Source organism: Ceratosolen solmsi, unplaced genomic scaffold (assembly GCF_000503995.2).
Source record: "Ceratosolen solmsi marchali unplaced genomic scaffold, CerSol_1.0 scaffold61, whole genome shotgun sequence".
NCBI lineage: Eukaryota > Metazoa > Arthropoda > Insecta > Hymenoptera > Agaonidae > Ceratosolen > Ceratosolen solmsi.
In genome coordinates this window covers 2,167,598-2,190,569 of record NW_011948435.1, presented here as the reverse complement: position 1 = coordinate 2,190,569, position 22,972 = coordinate 2,167,598, and the positions used below count along the sequence as shown (strand labels likewise).

Here is a 22,972-nt window from a genome sequence, read left to right as displayed (position 1 = left end):
GGGATATAGACGCATGGAAAATAAATGCCCCGTCATTCATCAACTTCGAATTTCAATGGTCCTGTCCTGCTAAAAACTAAAATATCCCGAGCGAGCGAGGAGGCCAGAGGTAAGCCATCCTTTGCTAGCTGCTACACCTACCTTTGGCGCGCGGTGGCTTAGCGCGGGTGGTGGTGTAGCGATGAGAGAGGGTGGAGTAGGGGGTGACGCGCTCCGCGTGGGAGGGATTCGCGGCGCAAACTCACTGGGCGGTCGGTGTCGGTAGAGGGGCAGCTCTGCTAGCGGAATAGCGGCGTTAGCTAGCCGGGGGTGGGGGCCGGGTTTGCGCCCCTTCCGCCGCCTCCCTCGCTCGCTCTCTCTCACTCTCACTCACTCACTCACTCTCTCTCTCTCTCTCTCTCTCTCTCTCTCTCTTTATCTCGCTCAAGCTAGTTCTATCCCACGCTCGAGGGACCTCAGGGGGCTGGGGCTGGGACTCCTGCCGCAGTCTCCGCCGGTGGGTTTCCGTTCGAGGTACGCCACGTCGCTCGGCCATTCCGCCACGCGCTTGCTCCTTTAGTTCCTGGCGCGATCGACGGGCTGATCGAGCTCCGGCTGATCGAACGCCGAGCCTCGCTACTTCGCTTAGCCAGACGCGAGCGCGAGTGCTTCTCGTGTTCGGCGGCTGGTGGGGGGTGGTGGTGGTGGTGGAGGGCCTTGAGTGCGAACGTCGTCGAAGAGATTCGGCGATGACCGGCTGGTGGAGGGCCGGGACCGCTTGCTTGAATCGCCGATCTCGGCGTTCCATGTTGGCCTAGACTCACTGTCCCATGGGATATCGCGTGTGACTACAGCTTGTGAACACAGCGTGTGATCGCATCTTCGGACTTGTCACGCACTCATGCCGTAAAGGGGGACGGGGGCGCGATCACCGAGGAGAGATGAGCTCGGCTGCCGTCGGGAGGCTGAGATCCCTTGGATCCGGAATCATCTCATCCCAGCTGCTGGTGCTCTTGCTATGTCTCGACAACTGGCTCGCAGGTTCGTATGGTTGATGGAAAGGCAATCGATTGCGGTATGTGCCCGTTTCAATGGTGGTATCTTGTCTTCGTGAGTGGACAGCCGATATTGCATTTGTTGATTGTGACGAAGATCGGATTTTCCACTTCGCTGATTGAACAATGATTTTCATAGAGCTTGCGTCGACGAATCGTGTAAGCTCTTTCCTTCGATTTGTCAAGCTTTTGGTGATGGAGCTTTTAATATCTTTGGAGATCGCGCGCTAATTGAATAAGGGTTTCGGCGAAAGTGATGTGCTCTTCGACATTAGTTTTGTATTGACAGTGTGAAAGTTTCTTTGCAATTATTTTCAAGGACGTTTTCTAATATCTCGTTGTGCGTGCAACGTATGGTAAACAAAGTGCGATAAACGAGAGTGAAAATGAACTTAATAAACGGAACGTGCTGGAAAAACGTGTTAGAGATTGTATTATTGTCTCGAAATTTGCAATTTTTCGAAATTTTGTTAGGAAAACGAGATTTTAATTTTAAATAGTTCCGAGCCAGATGGAAAATGTAGGGTTGTTCATTTATAAAGATGAGGCGCATTAAAAAAAAAGTACAATTACCGTAAACTAAGAGGGAAATTTTCATTTGTGCTTTAATATGACCGAAACAAAAAAAAGTAATAATAATAATAATAATAATAATAATAATAATAATGAAGCTTTCCACAACTACGTTTGTTTCATTTTACGGAAGGCAATGGCTTGTTAACACGAAATTGGAAACCGCGTCTTCTCGCAACTTAAGCCGTAGTTTAATTTATCTCTTTATGAAATAGCAATATCTTCACGCACAGAATAATAAAAAATTTTATCACTTATATTAATTAAAGTGCCTTTAATTCTACGTCCTAGTTTTTCTTTTTTCTTCTTTTTTTCTTCATTTATGATCTTTCATGCACTATCTTATCCTTGACATTTACGCGGATAGAATACTCATTGTAATTCCCATTTGAATAATCATTCAAATACAAAAGAAAAAAGTAATCATTCGTTTGATATATGAAATTGAAATTCCTGTGAAAGGCCGATAAAGTACTTTCTTATTAATTTTCATCTATTATTGTGTGCTTCATTTTATTTATGCACCATTAGCTATTAATCCTTCAATAGAGGAATCTTCCCACCAAGTGCCAAAAATTCGCTATCAAAGCATATTAACACACATTATTCAGTTTTCCGGATATCCAACAATTTTAACAAACTTTAGAAATTATCAGAATTATATTATTTAATTAATAAATATACGCTCATGTAATTTACATTACGTTAAATTTTAAAGAATAATTGTCCATTCAATATTATCAAGCCTCGAAGCAATTAAAGAATCAAGTACAATTGTGAAACTTTCTTAACTCGAATCACCCGAATTATATATTCTTGTTCGAATATTCGTGGAAAGTACATTTACTTCAACTATATTAGGATCGTTTTGAAAATAAATGCAAATTACTTTAATTCATAACAATGTATAACTAATTACCTATGAGTCCTCCAGAATTATGTAATTACCTCTAAGATTATGTTTTCTCAAACATCCAATCTATACGTCGTAGATAGCTCGCTAAATCCAACCATTCGTCTATAAATAAACAAAAAAGATTATTATTATGAATGACATTGATAATGCTAATTGAAAATTTATAGAAGATTTGACTGTCTTGTAGGAAAATGAAATTGATCTTAACGTACCGAGGCATTTTGTCATGAAAAACAAACATTTTTTATAACTTCTCCAGCCTTTTTCTAAATTATTATTAAATCAAACATACTTTATATAGATCGATTAAAAATGCATAATGGGTTATTTATAATTGTATTAAAAAAAAAAAAAAAAAAAAAAAAGTAATTTAATCGATTGTCTACGCTTTAAGATGAGTTGAAAATCAAGGAATTTTCGTCGGAGATAATATATTTGCTATTTAAATTGGTGTCTGTGATTAAATTAAGTACATATTTAAAAATCTTTGATTTTGATTGCTTCCCTCTGTTTATTCGACAATTGTACAATTAATTTAATTAACATTTTTATGCAGGTGTAAGCACAATGTTTGATTGACCGTCGCATTCATTCACGAAACATTTATGCATTCGACGAATTAAAAATTATAAATCATAAATACGTGCTTGGCGTACTAAATAAAGAATAAAAAAAAACGTTGAATAATTTATTCGGGAAGATCATTATTTTTGTTCACTTTTCTATAATTGAAATGTACTAAATTGATTTATCGAGCACGTAATAAATTTTTACTTATCAAAATTTCAAACACAAACTTCAAAATCGAATTGAGCATAAGTTAAAGCCATTCGTTCCTTCGCTCACTCTCACATTTCTATAATGAATTTTCAGAATATACGGCTTATTACGTGTATTATATGTATTGTGGACATACTAAAGTCAAACCTGAGATTCGATATGATACAATTACCATTAAAATCGTATTATCAATTTATATATTTAAGGTTATATAGGGAGCACAATAGTTCAAATTAATGGTTATTGGGGGGGGGGCGAAATTGTGTATATCTTTGTTACTTTATGAGTATTTATAGTGAAAGCTGTGCAGTTATGCGGATAGGTAAGTACATGCGCCTGTAAAGCTACGTATATACGTGTGTGCGCGCACAAGCTCGATTTGCACGTGTATGCATAAAGCAATAGTTATAAAATATTCAGCCAGAGCTTTTCAAATTGTATTATATACAATAGCAATAATAAAACTTGACTAAAGGCAATGTCGATCGATGAATGTTAATATTGAAATTAGTCGTTCCATACAAATAAATACATTCTTTTCTAATATACCTCCACAAATTCATAAACTCGTTAATATTTGATTGAATAATGTAAACACAATGATGCACGACGATCGAAGTCGTTTTTAACTCAATTTTAACTTAATTTTAACTCCAAAATGTGCATCCCTGAAAGCATCATTAAATCTCAAAATTACAATGATAAAAGACATTGACCAGTTTGATCCGACATGAAAAGGCCTTTTTAATGTATTAACCTCGAAGGAAAGACCCAATAGGAATAATAATAATGAAAGGAGCGCGTTACAATGCTGGAAGTTTCGTTCTCAGTCCTTGATGCAAACAAGTCCGAAATATATGTGCTTACGCGCCTCTGTACATGCACACGCACTATATAGCCATAGAGTTGTGCAGGTCGGCTATTTGCCCGGAAACAATCGGGGAAACACAAACAACGTGTGCAGCCACCGAGAGGTTTCAGACTAAAGCGAGCCACTTGTTCGCATTCGGATAAATATTGAGCGGAAAGTCGTTGGAGATAGTTAATTGGCCGGTAATGACGATTAAATGCGCGAAAAGCTCGCGAATCGACTCGGCTATGTTAAATTGATGAGTTGCTTACACTTTGTTTGCCAAAGACGCTCTACTCGGCTAGTTGCTCTACTTTTTTCTTTTTTTTTTTTTTTTTTTTTTTTTTTTTTTTTTTTTCAAAAGATTGTTGGAAAAGTTTCCACGATAAAGCATTGGTGTATGAGACAGTGGTGGAACGTGCCGGTGGCGAGGGACGAAAATTCTCTTAATGGAGTTTATACAAATTTTTTTTTCTACTTGTAACGACGAAGATTATTGTGGAATTACGGAATAATAAATTATTACGAAGATCACATGATATTTAAGAATATTTAACAATCAACGTAGAATTAATAAGAATTATTAAGTACGAAAGGAAAAATCAGTGGCTGAAGATTAGTTTAAAGTAACTTTTGTTCGGTGTGTGAGTGTGTGCACTGCATTTACTTGTATGTATCATTGCGTACTATTAAATAATAATTAAGATGGAATAGATGGTATATAGAAATAGATGATTATGTCATAATCATCTAACGTGTTATTGAACTTATCAAACAATCGCTTCTGATGAGTCATATATTAAAGCAATTTTTAACTTTAAAATTTTTATAAAATACTTTACGTCCCTTTTTTTCATTATCGAGCGTCTGTAAAAAATCTTTTAACAAAAATTTTCTAATGTTAAATATTTTCGTAAGCTAGTAATATGCTGCGAATGAAAATACCATAAGTTATATTAAAAGAATGAAAAGTAAAAAATTTCTATTATAAATATGAAAAGTAATAAATGACGAAAAGAATGTTAGAAAAGCATCGAGAATAAGTGTTGAAATTTGTCAAAAAGATTATATACAATAACATAAATATTCTTAATTTTTAATATATTTCAACTTTACAGAATAGTTTATATTATTTGAATTATACAATTCGAATTATTATTTAAATAAAAATATTTTCTTATTAAATAATTATTAATTATATGCTTATACTCTATCGAAAATCATTATTCCCTACAAAGTATAATTATTGTCAAAGTAAATACGAAACTTTATCTACATAATTAATACTCGTAAAAATTCTAATTAAATATATTATTTTTCTTTTATAGAAGATACTTTAGCGTCCTTTTATTCAACTTATCTGCTCAACGAAACCATTCGTATACAACGTAATATCATGATAAACCAAATTTCATTGCACGTACAATGAATAAAAGAGTAGTAACAAAGTATGACTAAGAGGCAAGAATGGATAAATTAAAATTAATCATTATTATACTTATAGATGAAAAATATTATGAAATAAATATTGCCTTATAGAGAAGAAGGGAAGGTTAGTAGCCAGAGGTACGAATATCGAACGCTGCTCCTCAGATTTTACGAAGATATTTATTGAATATATAAAATATTTTCATATTATAGCAACAATTTGAAAAAAAAAAAAAACAATTTAATAGACATTCTTTACATTGCTATTTCTAAATTAAAAATATTTCTTCATATACAATATTTTTACGGAATACCAGTTACTATTATGCGATTATTAAGTATAAAGAGAAACTTGGCAGTAATGGGGGAAAAAACTTACAATGTAGAATAAGGACATTACTGGAAATATTTTTTTTATAATATTTTTAAGTAGCGTATTATAGAAAATGAATTTGAGACATATTTATGGATTACAATTTATTCCATTCTTCCTTTCTTTCCCCCATGCAAAATGATTAGATAATTAATATAATTCTATACAACATATCTGGACTCAAATTTACTTTAAAATCTTTTTTATTTTTTCATTCGACAAAGTAACGTGTATATTAGTATAATAAAACTGATTAAATATAACTTATTAAACCAAGAAAAATTCATCGAATATTCATAATTAATTGTTAAAAACAATCATCAATGAAATATTATTCTTTCAAGATAATACAGAGTATTAACTACATTTTGTGATAAATACATCGAACAATCATAATACAAGTGTTTTAAATTTTACATATACATTGCTTTCATAAATTTTATATTCTATCGATTCAACGCAACAAGTATTGATCATTAAATTAACTATTAAAAATAACTAATTTTTAATAAAAATAATACATTTAAATTTTTGTAAATGAATTTCGTTCACAAAATTGCTTATATTTAGAATACAGCAGATTATGTATATAAGAATTTGCTTCTTCGTCTCATTTCAATTGAATTTTCTTATCAAATATACCAAATATGAAAATAGATTTTAATGTATTTATAATACACCAAAATTTATTAGCAGCATTTAAATATTTTATTTTCTAATAATTTTCAAGTTTAATATTTTTAAAGAATATTATATATATATATATATATATATATATATATATATGTAATGTACACACACATATGTAAAAATTCTTTTATATCCACATAAAAACAAACACATGCAAATCGTATGAAAATTTTTATTGTAAATGTGATAAAGTTTTATTTATACAATTCTTTGTTATTTTTACAATATTAATTAATATCTATTACATTATAGAAATCGAAAAAGATTTTTCTGTAAATCCTTAAATATATAACCTTTTATAGATCGATAGAATCAAATATGTTATGATATCATATAAAATTTAATGTGCGATGAGTTAAAAAATACTAATGGAATACATTCGATTATGTACGAGTAACCACATTAAAAAAATTTTAAATATTGTTCAGTTAAAGAAAAAGTTGACGAAATCTCCATAATATCTGTGATACTTTAAAATTAATTATATAATGAATTAATAATAACTTACTCTACTGCAATAAAAATGTTTTCAATAACTTAATTAAAATTTAGCAATTTTCATAAATAATAAATTTATTTTGACGATAAAAAAAACATTAGTTTTCATAAGTAAAACGAACATGTTTTTAAATTGAAAAATATACGAATATTGAAATATTAATTATAATATTTAATAAAGTATTTATGTTAAATAAATGCGTATGAAAAATAATGCATATAAATTTGGAAAATAATTACAAATTTGAATTCAATATTTATTATAAATTCTTATCATGTCAATTGTTAATCTGTATTAGCATTAATAAATTATATAAATTATTTATGTTTCGTGAAGGTTTGAATGAAAATAGAAATTTTCAGTAATATAAGTTAATAAATACGTGTAAATATTTTCATAATAATTCTAGTAAAAAAATCGTAAAAATTCAATACAAACAAAATTAAAGAAACCATTTGAGATATACATACATCTATCTTATGACTAAATAAATAATTATACAACAAATACAAATAAATAAATAAATAACTATATTTATAATATTGCAATTGTATGAATAAAAATTTGAGTTTAATATTGAATTTAAATAAGCAGTTTAGTGTAATATTTATATTATTTACTATGTATAATAAATTTTATGTCACAAGAATATTTTTAATATTACGATATTACATACTTTTCAACAATAATTATTGCCTTAACTAATAAAGTTTTTTTAATAACTCGCTAGATTTTTCGAAAAAAGTGAAAAGTAACTGTTAATAACTTTGTCAAACACTATATAACAAGACTCGTCAATTGAATCGAATAAATTTCATTCAACTTTTTTCACTTTTAAAAGTCATTATTCGATTATTATTTATTATTGATGAATCTTTACTGAATAATTAAAAAAAAAAAAAAATGGTATTTATTAAAAAATGCCATAGAGAATGAAATAATACCTTCTCTATTTCCATTATTAAATCGCATTTGAGTTCATTTAATCATTACGCATAGATTTGAAATATTTTATTACAAAGATATGTCATTGTGCTGACAATATTATTATATTTGAAAATTTTAATTTCCCATGATTAAAGAATTCATTGCTATAAATTATCTATGTGGCTACATAAGAATTAGAAAATTATAGACACCAAAACACATTTTACTGTATAACGTCGATTTGGAATATATTTAACTATTATTTATATCTAAAACTTATTTTGAATATTGTAATTTATTTTGACAATTTTACAGTAATCATTAGTAATTATATGTTCCTTCTATTTTCACAGTTTATATTAAATGCATAATTTACTGTATCAACATTACTCAACTTATGCTGATCCATGTAAGATCTTGTAAAATCAATTAAATGTTTGGTAGTACTTGTTAGACATTTACAGATATTCAAATTAAAAATAACATTTTTTAATTAAATATTGCTTTAATTCACCATATATATATGTTTACCCAGTACACTTTTTATATGCCAAAAGCATAATATGTGAAATATTTAAACAATGAAAGTCTTTCTCTTTAATGCACATCCAAATATGTTTAATTAATTATAATCATTCTTTTATTAATATTGTTCAATTTTTCATTACTTCAACAAAACAAATACATACGTACATCAATTACAAACATTAAGCCAACTATATTAAATAAATAAATTATTATTTATATTCTTCGAATTAACAGATGTTAACTATTATTAAAATATTTGAATTTACAATATAATTATAATTTTAGAAAGTTAAATTCTCATGAATAATATATCCTTCCTTCCAATTAATCACTCGAAAGTACGGTAATAAGCATGCGATGTGTAAGTGTGGAGTGAAGCTTAACTACTCTATTACATATTATGATACTTCATGATTATTTTAGAATAGATATTTTGAGTTTACATAAATATTTACATATTAATATCATATACACATGTTATTTAAAAATAATCATTACTTCGAATCAATTATTCTATATTTTTTAATATTAAACAGACAATAACTATGCAGCCATCAAACAAATATGTCGGGAACGATGTAAATTTAATGGTATGCAAACTAAGGCATGAAATTTAAAAATACTAAATTTATATATTATACTAATAATCTAAAACATTTTGTATAAATACATAAAACAAATTGTATTCATACATAAGCTATAAAATCTTAGTATAAATAAATGTTAAGTCACGGTTAAATGATCAGCCTGGTAAAACAAGGATACGTTATTTTAAGCGACGAGATGATCAAATGGTAGTTTTTTAAACATACAAGTATCTTAAATTATATAACTAATAGGCAGTAACTAACAATATATATATATATATAAAATCATGAAGAGATTTAGATTCTCCTCCATTTCAGTCGTTAGATTACTCGTTTAGTTAAGTTTAATTGCTTTAATATTACCTCTTTTTCTTAAAGCAAATATTACGAAAACTTCTATATTGCAGATATGATTGTAATCAATGTTATCTACATGTTATAAATTTTTATAAATATAACTTCATTATTAAATGTATAAAAGTTTTAATCGCCGATGTAACTACTGTATTTCTAGCCTTGAGAACAATTATTTGCAAACAGAATGCAACATTCAGTTATTTTAAATTGTATTTTGACTAAACATTTATCACACGATTTACCAATCTATCGAAATACATTGGTGACGAAAATATTGAGAAGATGATTATTTCATAACTAACAGTACAAAAGTCATTTAATAGATATTTTTTATTTAAATTATTTTACTTGAAAAACAATACTGATAAGTCTATTACTAAGAATGTACATTTTCCTTTTCTTTTATTGTTGATTCTTGGTAATAATATAAAATCAATCATTAAACTTGTCTTATTATTTATATTATTGCCCTTCTCTTACCTGAAATATAAGCGACAGTCAGCCGTTGTTTAGTTTCGTCTTCCCAAGTAAGTCATCTTACGACTACACAATTTATTTTTTTATATTTTTATTTCATTCAGTCTCTTTATACATATACATGCATTACTCAAAAAATTTAGTAGCTATTAAAACTACATCCATTTTGCAAAAAATCTAAATTATAATGGACGTGCGATATGAATCAATTGATATGTTTTCCCTGAACAATATATATTTGTTCCCTATCAACCCCAAATGTTTTACATCAATACTTTTATTTTTAATCAACTGAAACACTTCTGCCTTTTTTTAAATGAATAAAGTACTCTCATTACATAATTTTTGTCATCGAATGTTATATCGTATATTGTATAGTGTATATTCAACTTAAAAGAAAATATATTTTTATGCGCTAATAAGCATAATTTGAATTCAACATGTATAAATTTAGAAAGAATAACAAAATTATATGAGTAATTGAATAGCAATTAAATTTCTATTAATATTTTTAAAATATTAAATTGTAATATCCAATACAGAAAATTAATTTTTCTTCAAACGATTATAGACGCTAAATGAAATATTTAGGATACTGACGAACTAAAAATATATCATAACTCGTTAAAAACATAAATAGCAAATTAATTTTGTTCTAAAACAATGTTATTTTATGCTAAAAGAGCTAATTGAAACAGTATAAAGATAAAGAAAAACATAACATGTAATAAAAATCAATCATATTACAAATAATCGATCAATATGCACAAGCGTATGAAATTTATATATGGATAAATATATATTTTATGGCAATAAAAAAGGATAAAAAATATAAGACATATAATAAAAAATGATAAATTTTAAATTGTAAATAATTGAGAATTGTAAATACGTACATAATTATTTAGAAATAATTCTTGAATTAAGTAGATAAATAATTAAATATAGTATCTATTACTACAAATTAATTCATCTATTATTTACTAACACAAAACAATATAATATTAAATAATATTAATCTATAGTCACTTCTTTTGTTCCGTGCTTATTTAAATTAATTGTTTGGGAATATTGAAGAATTATAATTTTAAAAGTTACAGTTTGCCAATATAGGTAAACGTGAATATATATTAGTTACACCGAATACTTAATAGCATTAATATATTAAAAAATATTAAAAAATGAATTCACTGCATCAGAACGTTTTAGAATATTTTCATTAAGCACACTTATGTCATATTAGTGTCATGAAAATTTTTTAATATTGTCACTTCACATTTAATCTTCATTATCATTTCAAATAGAACCACAAGTGCTTCTATAAGCATTCATTATACTTGTATATTCAACTTATATATTAAAGTATTTAATTTACGCTTAAGTGAACTCTAAATGTTTTTCGATATCTATTTTCAATCATATATATCATTAGATTTCAAATTTTATTGACAAAGCAATTGTTTTGTTTCAAACTGCGTTACATAATTTCTGATTTTCCTATATTACTCATTACAATAAACAATATATTAACCTATTAACTATTTAATTATTGAAATCTTAATTAACTAATGAATATTTATTTTGTAAATAATGAAGTAGTTACACATGAATTTTTTAAAATATAAATATAAGCGTAAAAACTATTATAAACGTAAAATATATGCTGGTATAGCACAGAAACTGTTTTCCAGAATAAATAATACTATAATATTTGTATTTATAAATATTGACAATATTATTCATTAAATAGTTTGTATAACATAGTTTTATAAAAACTATAACAAAACTGAGAATAAAATTTTATATTTATAAGTTTGTAGTTATTAAAACGTTATATTAAGCATTATTAATTATGTCTTGTATTAATAGAAACATTACGAATTACCAAATTGAAGATAAAGTAAATTATTTTTGAATACTAAGATATAATTTTTAAATAAATAAATAAATCCATATATATATATATATATATATATATATATATATATAATCTGCATTAAATGTATTATAAAAATTTATAAATTTATCGAAAGATAAAATTAAGTTAAGATTCCATATAATTTTTTGAAACTGAAAAGAAAAATAGTTATTATACATTAATTATTTACTATAATACTACCATAAATACTTGTTATACAAATTTTTTTTACTTATATAAAATAAAATATATTAAAATCTATAAATAAGTGCTGTTGTCTCAAATTATTAATTGATATGCATTCTAATTTATCTATATTTTTATTTATGCAAAAAGTTTTTAAAAAATCTAAAATTTCTCTTTATAATAGAATTTTTTTAATAAAAATGAATGATTAATAGAAACTATTCGTTAAACTATAATAGATTGTACAATAAGTCTGACAAAATGTTTTACATAAGTACATGATGGAAATGTTCCTAGAAATTCATGAAAGCATATCAGATTTGCAAAATATTTTTACTTTCAATTTATAAAAGAAATGTAAACATAACGTTTAAACAGCTATTTTAATGAAAGTTTATAATATTTCAAGTATTAATATGACTTTATATATATTTTTTTAAATTATTTATAAATTTTAAATTATGTTAAAAAGTTTGTAAAACACGACAAAACGTAAATTGTCTCAACTACTAAAATTAACTATTGATGATACGAATAATTTGCAAATGTGTATGTATAAATTGGAATAAAATTTATTTTAATTGAATATGATAAATAAATAATAAAATTATTACAAATTCATATTAAAATAATGTATTTGTGAAGGAAATTTATATAACTTAAATTACGCTCATATAATAATTTGAAATAACGTGGCTAATTTATTATGAGATTATTGCATGTATAAAGTTCAATAAGCTAATTGCCTATTATTACACATGAATCAATCGATACTTTTAAAACCAACAATTTAAAAAATATTTTTGTAATATCTATAACGTAAAACCATTTAATCGAGATTAATATAAGCAAAGAAAAAAGCAATACACTCTTCGTTTATTGAAATGCATATTATACTGCATATAATATTCTGAAAATGTGTCTCGGAGTTCTAATTTATTAATTATAAATCACTAATAAATTTCAATATAAATTTAAGACAAAAATTTACTTATTTCTAATCTCCGTGAAATGAAGACTCTTTAATTTTGGTTCAATATTGGCTGGCCTCTTATAATCTTTAGATACAATATAATCATTCAAGGTCTATAATATGCATATTGATAATAATTCTAACGTTTGTAAATAATGTAAAGTACTTATTTGAAATAATTGTTTGCATATATTTTTCTATATAATATCAAGAAATCACTGGGCATAATATGATTTTCTATTATTCCTATGTGGTATAATAATTATAAATGAAGTATATGTTAATTGAGTGCATAGGAAACTAATATTAACAATCATAAAGCCTTTTAAAACATTATGTAGCTTTATAAAACTTGAATTCATGCGATGTATAATAATCTATAAAATCACATGAAATTGAATAAAATTCATGCCAATTATCGACTGAGATGAAAAATCTGCATTTGATACTTGCATAGATCACTTTTATAACAAATAATTATATTATATAAATATATATTATATGATAAATATTATATTTATATATAATATAATAAAGAGTTTTTTATCATCATAATGTAAAAATTTGCAATATTTTAATTAAAATGTTATATAAAAATACCTTGTATAAATTATTGAAAACAACTTAAAAATTATACATAATTTAGAAAAGACCTCTAAAATTACTTCACATTCATAGAAATTATAATTAAACCTTATCCAAATAAAAGCTCATTAAAAATTCAAGTAATTTAACTTAATATAACAACATATTAAAACTCATTTGTACAACTATGTAGTTTTTAACGAACTTAATCTATGTTATGTAATTTCTTCAATAGCAATGGAACTTCTATTCTTGTATGGATTCGTGAATTAACCGGATATAATAGAAATAAATTATCAATACATTCCACTAAAATTATAATTACTCGCACATGGATACGCTGGAATAGAAAAATGATAGCGAATGATATTAATTTCATTATTATTTTAAAAATATTAATTTATCCGACTATCTAGAAATACTCGAAGGTCAAATCCCTTAAAATCTATCGTAATTTCGATAAACTTTATAAAATTTATATAACATAATCAGGTTAATAGCTATTGATTAAACGAAATTTTTATATAAACATTAAGTCATAAGATAAATAATATAAAAATATATGTGAAAAATAAAAAAGAATGACAGTGATTTAATGTAAAACATTTTTTATGAGAGAAATAAATGGTGAATACAACTTAAGTCACATCGTGCGAGTAAGAAATTTAAAAATTTTAAAAAATTTCGTCCCCTTTTAAACATTTCTCTATAGAAAAAAAAAGTTACCTAAGAATGATAGAATTTTGATTGCATTCGAAAGTGAATTTTAATATATCGTAGTGAATCCAGTTGATTTGCAAAATAGCAAAGGAGAAAACATAAGTATATTTTAACACATTCAAGCAAAGATTCTTCTTGTTTATTATAAAATTTATGAAAATCAAACAATCTTCTTTTAAAAGCCCATTGTTTAGTTTACAATTTTTCGACATTGAATCATAAATTTTCTGATTTTAATTCAAATTTTAAATATTTTTATATTGTTTTTAATGGTTTTTGCCATTTAATGGAAAGATAAAATTTTTATAAAAATTTTATAAAATTCTACGTATATTTTTATTGTCTCTACTATACTCGAAATGTACACATAATTTACTGAAAAAAATTTTTCTCATGTGCTTGCGGTACTTTAAATTTTATTCACCACTAAAATAAATACTGAATTCGAGATATATGAAAGAATATTTCATAATTAATATTATCATCATGTGAATATGTGAATTATTAAATCAACTATTTAAATGACGTAAATACTATGGATTACAGTTATAATGATTTTTAAACATTCCGCAACAATTTTCTAACATTTTTATTTTAGATTTTAGCTAGCTTTTTTGTAAAGTTAATATAGAATAAAATCAAGGATATAAAAAACAAATCAAGTATTATACAACATTAAAAAAACTTTATTTCATTGCTCTCATTTTATAAAATTCGATTTTTTCATTATAACAATCAAATTCCATTGTTTTATTATTGTTTCATTAAATTTTAATGAATTTCAAATTCATAACATATTTTGAATGTAAGATAGAATATTCAAATCTCAATTTATAAGCTATAAAATTGAATATGTTATATGACATATTATCCTGATATTTTTAATATAAACTCTTACATGAAAATACTAAAAAGCCTTATAGATTAGTTTTATAATTAATATAGAACATGAATTATAAAATTCTTCCATTACTTTATAATCCTGATGGATAATTATGTATGATCTGCGAATGAAGGGATCAAGCTCAACGATCTAGATAATATATACATCTCATATTTTTAACAATGATACAGTGAATATAATAAATCCATTGTAAGTTAGAATAAATTCTATAATATTATTTCTGTAAGAATAGTGAATTTTCATAAGTAAAAAGCGGGAGAAATGCAAAACTTTAAATAAATTAAAAGGCAGAGTATGAAGCCACCAATTAAAGCAACACTATCAATAGCCTGCAAAAGGATAATTTTTATCATGTGAATTTATTAATATATCAAGAATTTTGTACATAAACATACAGACTGATTCAAGAATAGAGGAATTACAGTTGTGTTAGATAATCTTTAGTATCCGGAATATTTTTATTGTATTAACTCGTACAGTAGCAATGTACAGTTTATTTATTTAATGAGTTAAGTTAAATAATTTTCGGTTAACATGGTTTATCATATTATTTTATTAATAATGATGAAACTCTAATCGCTTATTATTAAAAAGGTAAAATAATTAATTGAATAACTTTCATTATATCTCACGGAATATTAAAATCATACTTATAAAATAGGTATGAACTATTTATTAATTATGAATAATTATGAATAATTAAAATAATTATGAACTATTTAATGTGAAAGAGCATTAAATATTTAAACAGAATTAAACAGAAATAAACAGCTCTACAGATGATTGAGAAAAGTATATCTATCAAAGAACTAAAAGCAAACTTTGATATTTAAAAAATAACAAAAAAAGTTTTGTTAATATTATCAAAGCCTAATATCTAATGATAAGTATTATTATTTATTTTATATAATATTGAACGAAAATAAAGTGTAACAGTCGTATGGATGAAATTCTAATATACTTTATGAATTTAAATGTTTAATGCTATTCATTAAATAAATATTCATTATTTATGTCATTACAATCATATGGATATTCAAATTCAAATATAATATATAATAATTGATTTAGATTTTTTTTATGATCGTATATATAGTTAGCATTAGTTACTAAAGCAGAAGCGTAGATCTATTTTAAAAGAATAAAAAATTTTAAACTTTCATTTAAAAGCCTTTAGTTTAATTATTTGAATAACGAATCAACTTTTCCTTCTATTTAATAATAGTAGTTTCGTTGCAGTTACACAATAATGGAATAAGTGCTTTTTATGATTAGCCTCATTACTTGTTTTTCAAATTTACGATTATTTCATACTAAATCTAATTCTGAATATTCAATTTTAAATATGAAATCCAAATTAATTGAACGACGATTATCTTAAGTATCTTATTATCATATATACAAAATTTATGATATTCATTACTTGTAATTATTTATTGATTGAATGATATACTTACCGTCCGAAAAAATGGCATTAAGTATTTTATAATGTAAAGATTGTTTATCATTAGTAAACAAATTTTAAAGATATATTCGATCGAACTAATTAGATTCCCAAATATGTTATGTTGTATGCTTCATAATTTTTCTAAACATTTCAATGTGCGTATATAAAGAAATTTTTATTTAATTTATTAATATTGCATAATATGCATAAAATTGCAGTAATAATAGGAGTGAATAAGATACATAATTTATTGTAAAAATGTATTTTTACTCAAATTAATTTTGAATTACATCAGTATTATATTGTTGAATAAACATACAATTGCCAAAAAGAAATTATAAAATATACAAAGATTAAGAAATTGTAAAATTTATTGAAATTTTTTTAAAAAATTCAGTACAAATTGCATTTAAAAATTGATAAATTATTTTAAATTTTCAAAAAATTTTTAGTCTCTATTAAAAAAGATGATTTACTATTTTCAAGATTGTGAATCTCTTTTGAGAAGCTTATTTTTATCCTTTTTTCTAATTTTATTTCGTTAAACGTATCGAGTATTTCAATAATTTCCTCGATATATCATATAATTGTGCTCATCATATACTAAGAGAGAATGAGCAATTCTAAGGTAAAACTAATATTTTAGTATTTTTTTTTTAATACTATTTAATTTAAAATAATAAATATAATATATATTATTAATTTGTAACGAGTGACTATTTTATTCATACCTTATTCGTTCGCTCTTAGCTAAATGAACATTATTCACTTAACATAAACTTAACTTAAACTCAAATTAACATAATAATTATAAACTAATTTGATAATATTCTAATTGGATTATACATATATATATATATATATATATATATATATATGAATAAGTAAAATTAACATTTTAGATTTCAAAAAATTTATAAAAAGTTTTCGTTAAACGTAACATTGTATTAATTTTTCAATATTTGAAATATTTTACAATGATAAAAAAAGAAATATGCAGGAAAAAAATTTAATTTACGGCTCAATATAAAAACTTACGGTTCTTAATCATTGTTTATAATATATATATATATATATTTTAATAAGCATATTTTTTTTAAGAATTAAAACTGCAAAAATAAACAAGTTTTTTTAATAAGAAAGCTGCTTGACCTTTATTATAATTGGTAATTTAAAGAGATGAGAAAAAATTATAATTTTCTTAAATACATTGAATATTTTATTTGCATAATATTTAGGACTTTTGAAAATACTTTAAAATACTTTCTAAATATTCGTAATAATTACAAGATGAAATATCCTTTCAGAATCAATAAAATTTATTAATGAGATCATTTGATTATTTTATCATTTTACATATATTCTCATTTTATATTCAACTTTATTATTTTATATTGATTACATTCACACGTATTAGAATCTAAAAAAATTATTTGCAAATATTCCAGTTAAGTAACAAGCTTAAAGTAAGTCTTGTTGTGCTAAATTTCTTCATAAATAATTTTATCATTTTGTTTTTTTTTTGTTTTTGTTTTTTTTTTTTTTTGTAATAACATTAATATGTAAATTATTTTATGAATAATAAATAAATAAATATATTGTTCACAATGATACAAACAAAACAATGAATGTTGTTTATTTCTATTCTACTTGAATTTATATTGATGAAGATTTATTTGTGTAGGCTATGTTGGAAAATACTGTTAAAACAATCAATTTCAATTTTCAGCTAAATCCATACAAGACTTTTATTATTATTATTTGATCTTGTATAATGTCACAAATTTTATGTAATGAAAATATTTAGTTATGTGGTCTTATTATATGAGGACGAATCGAAGATGATAATATACAAGCTTTGATAATTCGATTGAAAAGAGCATCCGTTGGAGAAACAGAAGCTCCATTTCCATTCTAATGAAACTATCCAACTTTATTGATTTGTCGTAGATCTTTTCATTTATGCATTATTAATAATTGGAGCTCATTTTACATTAATATTACGTTGAATTTTGTAATGTAAGAAGATGATTCCTTAATGAATAAATGGACTTCTTTAAATCATTTCATGTGAAGTGAAAATATATTTGATATTAGAATTTAGGTAATAAAGATAAATAGTTTTGCATGAAAATTTGTTGACAATTTAAAGGAATTTCTTTAAAAAAAAATTGTAGTTTCTACACAATCTGAAGAATGTCTTGTAAATCAGATACCATTAAAAAATATAATCATTTAATGTATAAAATTACTTATAAACGGCGAATAATAAATGTTTATGGTTGTTGTGAGGTTTTACAATGGAAGAAAAATAAGTATTGTCTGGGTCTTTGAATCGAAATAATTTTTTAATCTCCGAGAATAATACTAAGGTATATAATTTTGTAAAATTTATAATTTAAAGACCCAATGAAATTAATTTAATCTTAAAAACTTTTAATTGATAGCGCACAATAAATAATAAACAATTATGTAAGATTTCATCTTCTGGTATGTATGTTTGTAAAAAGTCATTTATAAATTAGGATAAATATTATTCTTTCTAAAATAGTACTTCATATTTAAATAAATTTTAATTTTCCAATATACACTCTTACTAGAATTCCGTACGTAAAAGCAACGTTGTTGTAAAATCCGTTCACATAAATATATTTAATAATATGCTGTTTAAAGGATAATCAACTGCTAATTAAATAACAACAATATAATAAATAACATTAATATAAATGATATCAATATCAATACCTTGGAGTAGCGTCTTGCTTTAACGTAACAAAACTTACAAATAAGTTTAAGAAACTTGTTCGAGCTTCCGTATGAATTCAGATGCATATTTTTTTCACATATTATTAAGCTATTAAGATTACAGCATCGCCGATGCTTCATCTCTTTCATCCTCACGCATACGCAACGCATTATAGCCTTTGCCACATCCATTTACACATCCATTTAAAAAGGCCATTAATGTTTACGCCGTTAGTTTTTTCCATTTTATTTCGTCTATAAAAGCAACAGAGAAACTCCCTCGACATAATATTACATTGAGTAAGCCCAGTAAATTTTGCTTGTTTGCAGGCGTCGAGGCCCTTCGAATGACAGCACTGAAGATTCCTCAGCACGTCGTATTGAATCAAACGGTCCGGATGGAGTGCAATTTCAACCTGGACCGAGAGAGCCTTTACTCGGTGAAGTGGTACAAGGACGGTCACGAATTTTATCGCTACGTGCCCAAGGAACAACCCGACGTTCACGTATTTGCGCTCGCAGGCGTCTCAGTCGACGTATGTATTCTCCGAGATCTATCTTTCATTATGGTTTCTAGCACAAGTCCTTTCTCGCCAAACTGCCCGTATGCTTTTCTTCGTGATGCTAGAGGGGAGAAAAAAAAGCATAAGAAAAAAGCTATTCGATTAACGCGACATACTTCGCGCTATTTCTTTTATAATTCGTGTACAGAGCTTTTTTTACACGAGCGTTGTGAAGCATTAAATGGATAAAATCTTAACGTTGATGAAGAAACTTTTTCACCTCAAGTAAAAGCCTAAAGTACGATCGTTTTATATTCGAATTTCAAATGTTAATGAATACTAAAAGTGAATTTTGACGTTATTAATAGATACTTATTTTGCATTGAGCGCCATTTCACGATAAACATAATTTTACGCTAGAAAATTAAAAAATACGAAAACAAATTTCACTTTACTACTAAATAGAATTTATTTTAAAGTGCAAACATCATAACATACTGGATTATAATAGCTCAACTTTCAATTTGCATGCATTTGTTTGCATTGTCATCATCCCGGCATCATGAAAATCACTTGTCCATATTATAGCAAATAAGAACTACATTCCAATAGTCTAATTATCAACCTTTTTTTTGAACAATTTTCAAAAATTTATAAATAAATATGCTGATAATAACGCGCCCTTGAAATCGATAATAACATCGTAGGACAACTGGATTAAATTATTTCATAATTTTATACAAAAATTACATAAGACTTTATAAAAATGTTTTAAAATTGTCGAATGTAATATTATTATGCAAAATAATGATGCAACTAATTTAATAATTTATCGTTCTATATTTACTTGAAAAATCGTACAAATCGTTTAGCCATTAAATGTGTTGCCAAAACTTGATGGAATATAGTTAAATAAAATCCTACATAATTAATTGAGACAACTAGTTTGTCAAATATATGTTTAAAAATTATATAAATATTTGAATTATTTGAATCTTTTATAATTCAAACATAACCAATAATTAAATAACGCAAATTTCATGGTAATTTTACGTTAAAAAAAAAAAAAAAAAAAAAAAAAAAAAAAAAAAAAAAAAACCCTAAAATTACTACAAAGTTTTTATAATTATTTAATAATATTAATATCTCATGCCATTATATTCTGAAATAGTTATCAAGCATTTTAATCGCGTAGAATAGAGTAATTTTTATTTAATACTTTATTTAATAATATACGGATGTACGGATGTCACCGCAAACCGTCATCAATAAGTTATCTTCCGCGTATAAAAAACTTATTTAAAAATCCATTCGTGACTAATAGACTCGTAATTATTTCACTTTACAATATGAAACTTTTAATTGTCGTATTATTGATAGAGTAAAAAAAATTTTAAAAGTTCATTAAAATATGTACGCATCTCACCATGAATAGCGAACGGCAGAGAAACAATTGTTGTGCGATGATATCAATTGTCCTTTACATCTATTAGCCAACGAGCAATCGAAAATTCAAAGTGACTCGGTACTAGTTTAAAAATGACTTAAAAATCTTATGAAATTAATCGAAAGATAAATCGTTGCTTGATGCATTCTGAATGGAACAACTGAAAGAAATTATCGAGACTTTGACGATGATAATAGAGAAGAGGTCCGTGATTTGCCATTGTTGAGGCTATTAAACATATCCCTTACTCATCTTACAGAAGTTACATCAATCCTATAAATTATAAAGCATTACATAATTGAGCTTTCCAGCAGATTTCGGAAAAATGATTCCAGCCGAGGGCGGACGAAAGGCAATATTTGAACGTAGATTATAGAATTATGACGTCATTGAATGGATAAAATAGTTTGGATTGATAACTTATCTACCGTGCTTAAGAGGACTGGTAATGACGTCAAAATTTATTGAAAAGAAGATTTAAGAAATGCAGGAACGAGCGGTAGTAGTACGATTCTACTCGATGCTCCATCAGCGATAGTTTGACGAGCAGAATATTGCTTTAAAGACTAATTCATCGTTATAACTTTTATTATAAATGATGAAGTACTTTGGCGCATTGCTACTACATCGACTATTGCTACTCGCTTCTTCGCACGAGCACCCCGGAGTGGGTAAAAGTTAAAGAAACATTGCACTATCTGGCCACACTATTTCAACGAACTGCTCGCGTCAGCTTTCCCAAATTCTGCAAGAGTTGCGACTCAAGTGTACTGCCAAAGACAACATCCGCGATGACGGCCATATCCACGAAGGAAGAATAAACGAAATGAAAGAAGGAGCATTGGCCGGACGAGGATTACAGCTCAAACTTATCACGCACTAACACGAATTCGGCCGAAATCTATGGCAAATCCTCGACTCCTCATGCGCGGAATTTCATTCCTTTTTTCTGATTAGGTGAGCTTCCTCTGGCGCCTCGGTGCCCAATGACGTCGTCAGCAGCCGAACAATAAATAATTCCACGCTTGTTAAAATCTATATTAGGCACAAAGATAATAATAATAAACTTGCTATGCCATTATGCATAAATATGAAATAGAATGAAATAGAAGAAAATGGAACGGGCAATTGTTTGGAATCGAGATGTTTTTGTATATCTACTATGTTTCGATTGTAAAAGTTTTATTAAAGAGTAAAAGGTTGACGAAATTTTGTAATATTTAGCGAAAATGTGCTATTTATACTCTTATTAAAAGTTAAATTTCTCACTTAACAGTGGACGTTTAAAAATATTAAAAAGCGTACATTAGTATTATATTATTTATTGTGCTGGATTAAAAATATTTCCCTTTATTATTAATTAAACTATATAATGTTAAAATATATATAATTAACAAAGAGATTGCTCGATGGTAGAAAGAAATTGTTTGCCCGTAGTGACACTAATTCTATTAAAATATATATAATAAAATAATTTCCCATTAAACTAACATATTTATTGAAGTATGTAATCCGAAATTTTACT

General features: G+C 26.0%; 1 protein-coding gene across 1 annotated transcript in view; it reads left to right on the top strand.

The window, feature by feature from the left end:
* The first annotated feature begins 704 nt into the window (after window positions 1–704).
* The window catches only part of LOC105364987 (pregnancy-specific beta-1-glycoprotein 1-like), a 73,008-nt gene continuing 50,740 nt past the window's right edge, over window positions 705–22,972 (top strand). The window contains exons 1-2 of the mRNA XM_011503033.1: window positions 705–1,020; window positions 19,828–20,033. Coding sequence (XP_011501335.1) covers window positions 921–1,020; window positions 19,828–20,033 — 306 coding nt within the window. The 5' untranslated portion in view covers window positions 705–920. The remainder of the gene's footprint in view (window positions 1,021–19,827; window positions 20,034–22,972) is intronic.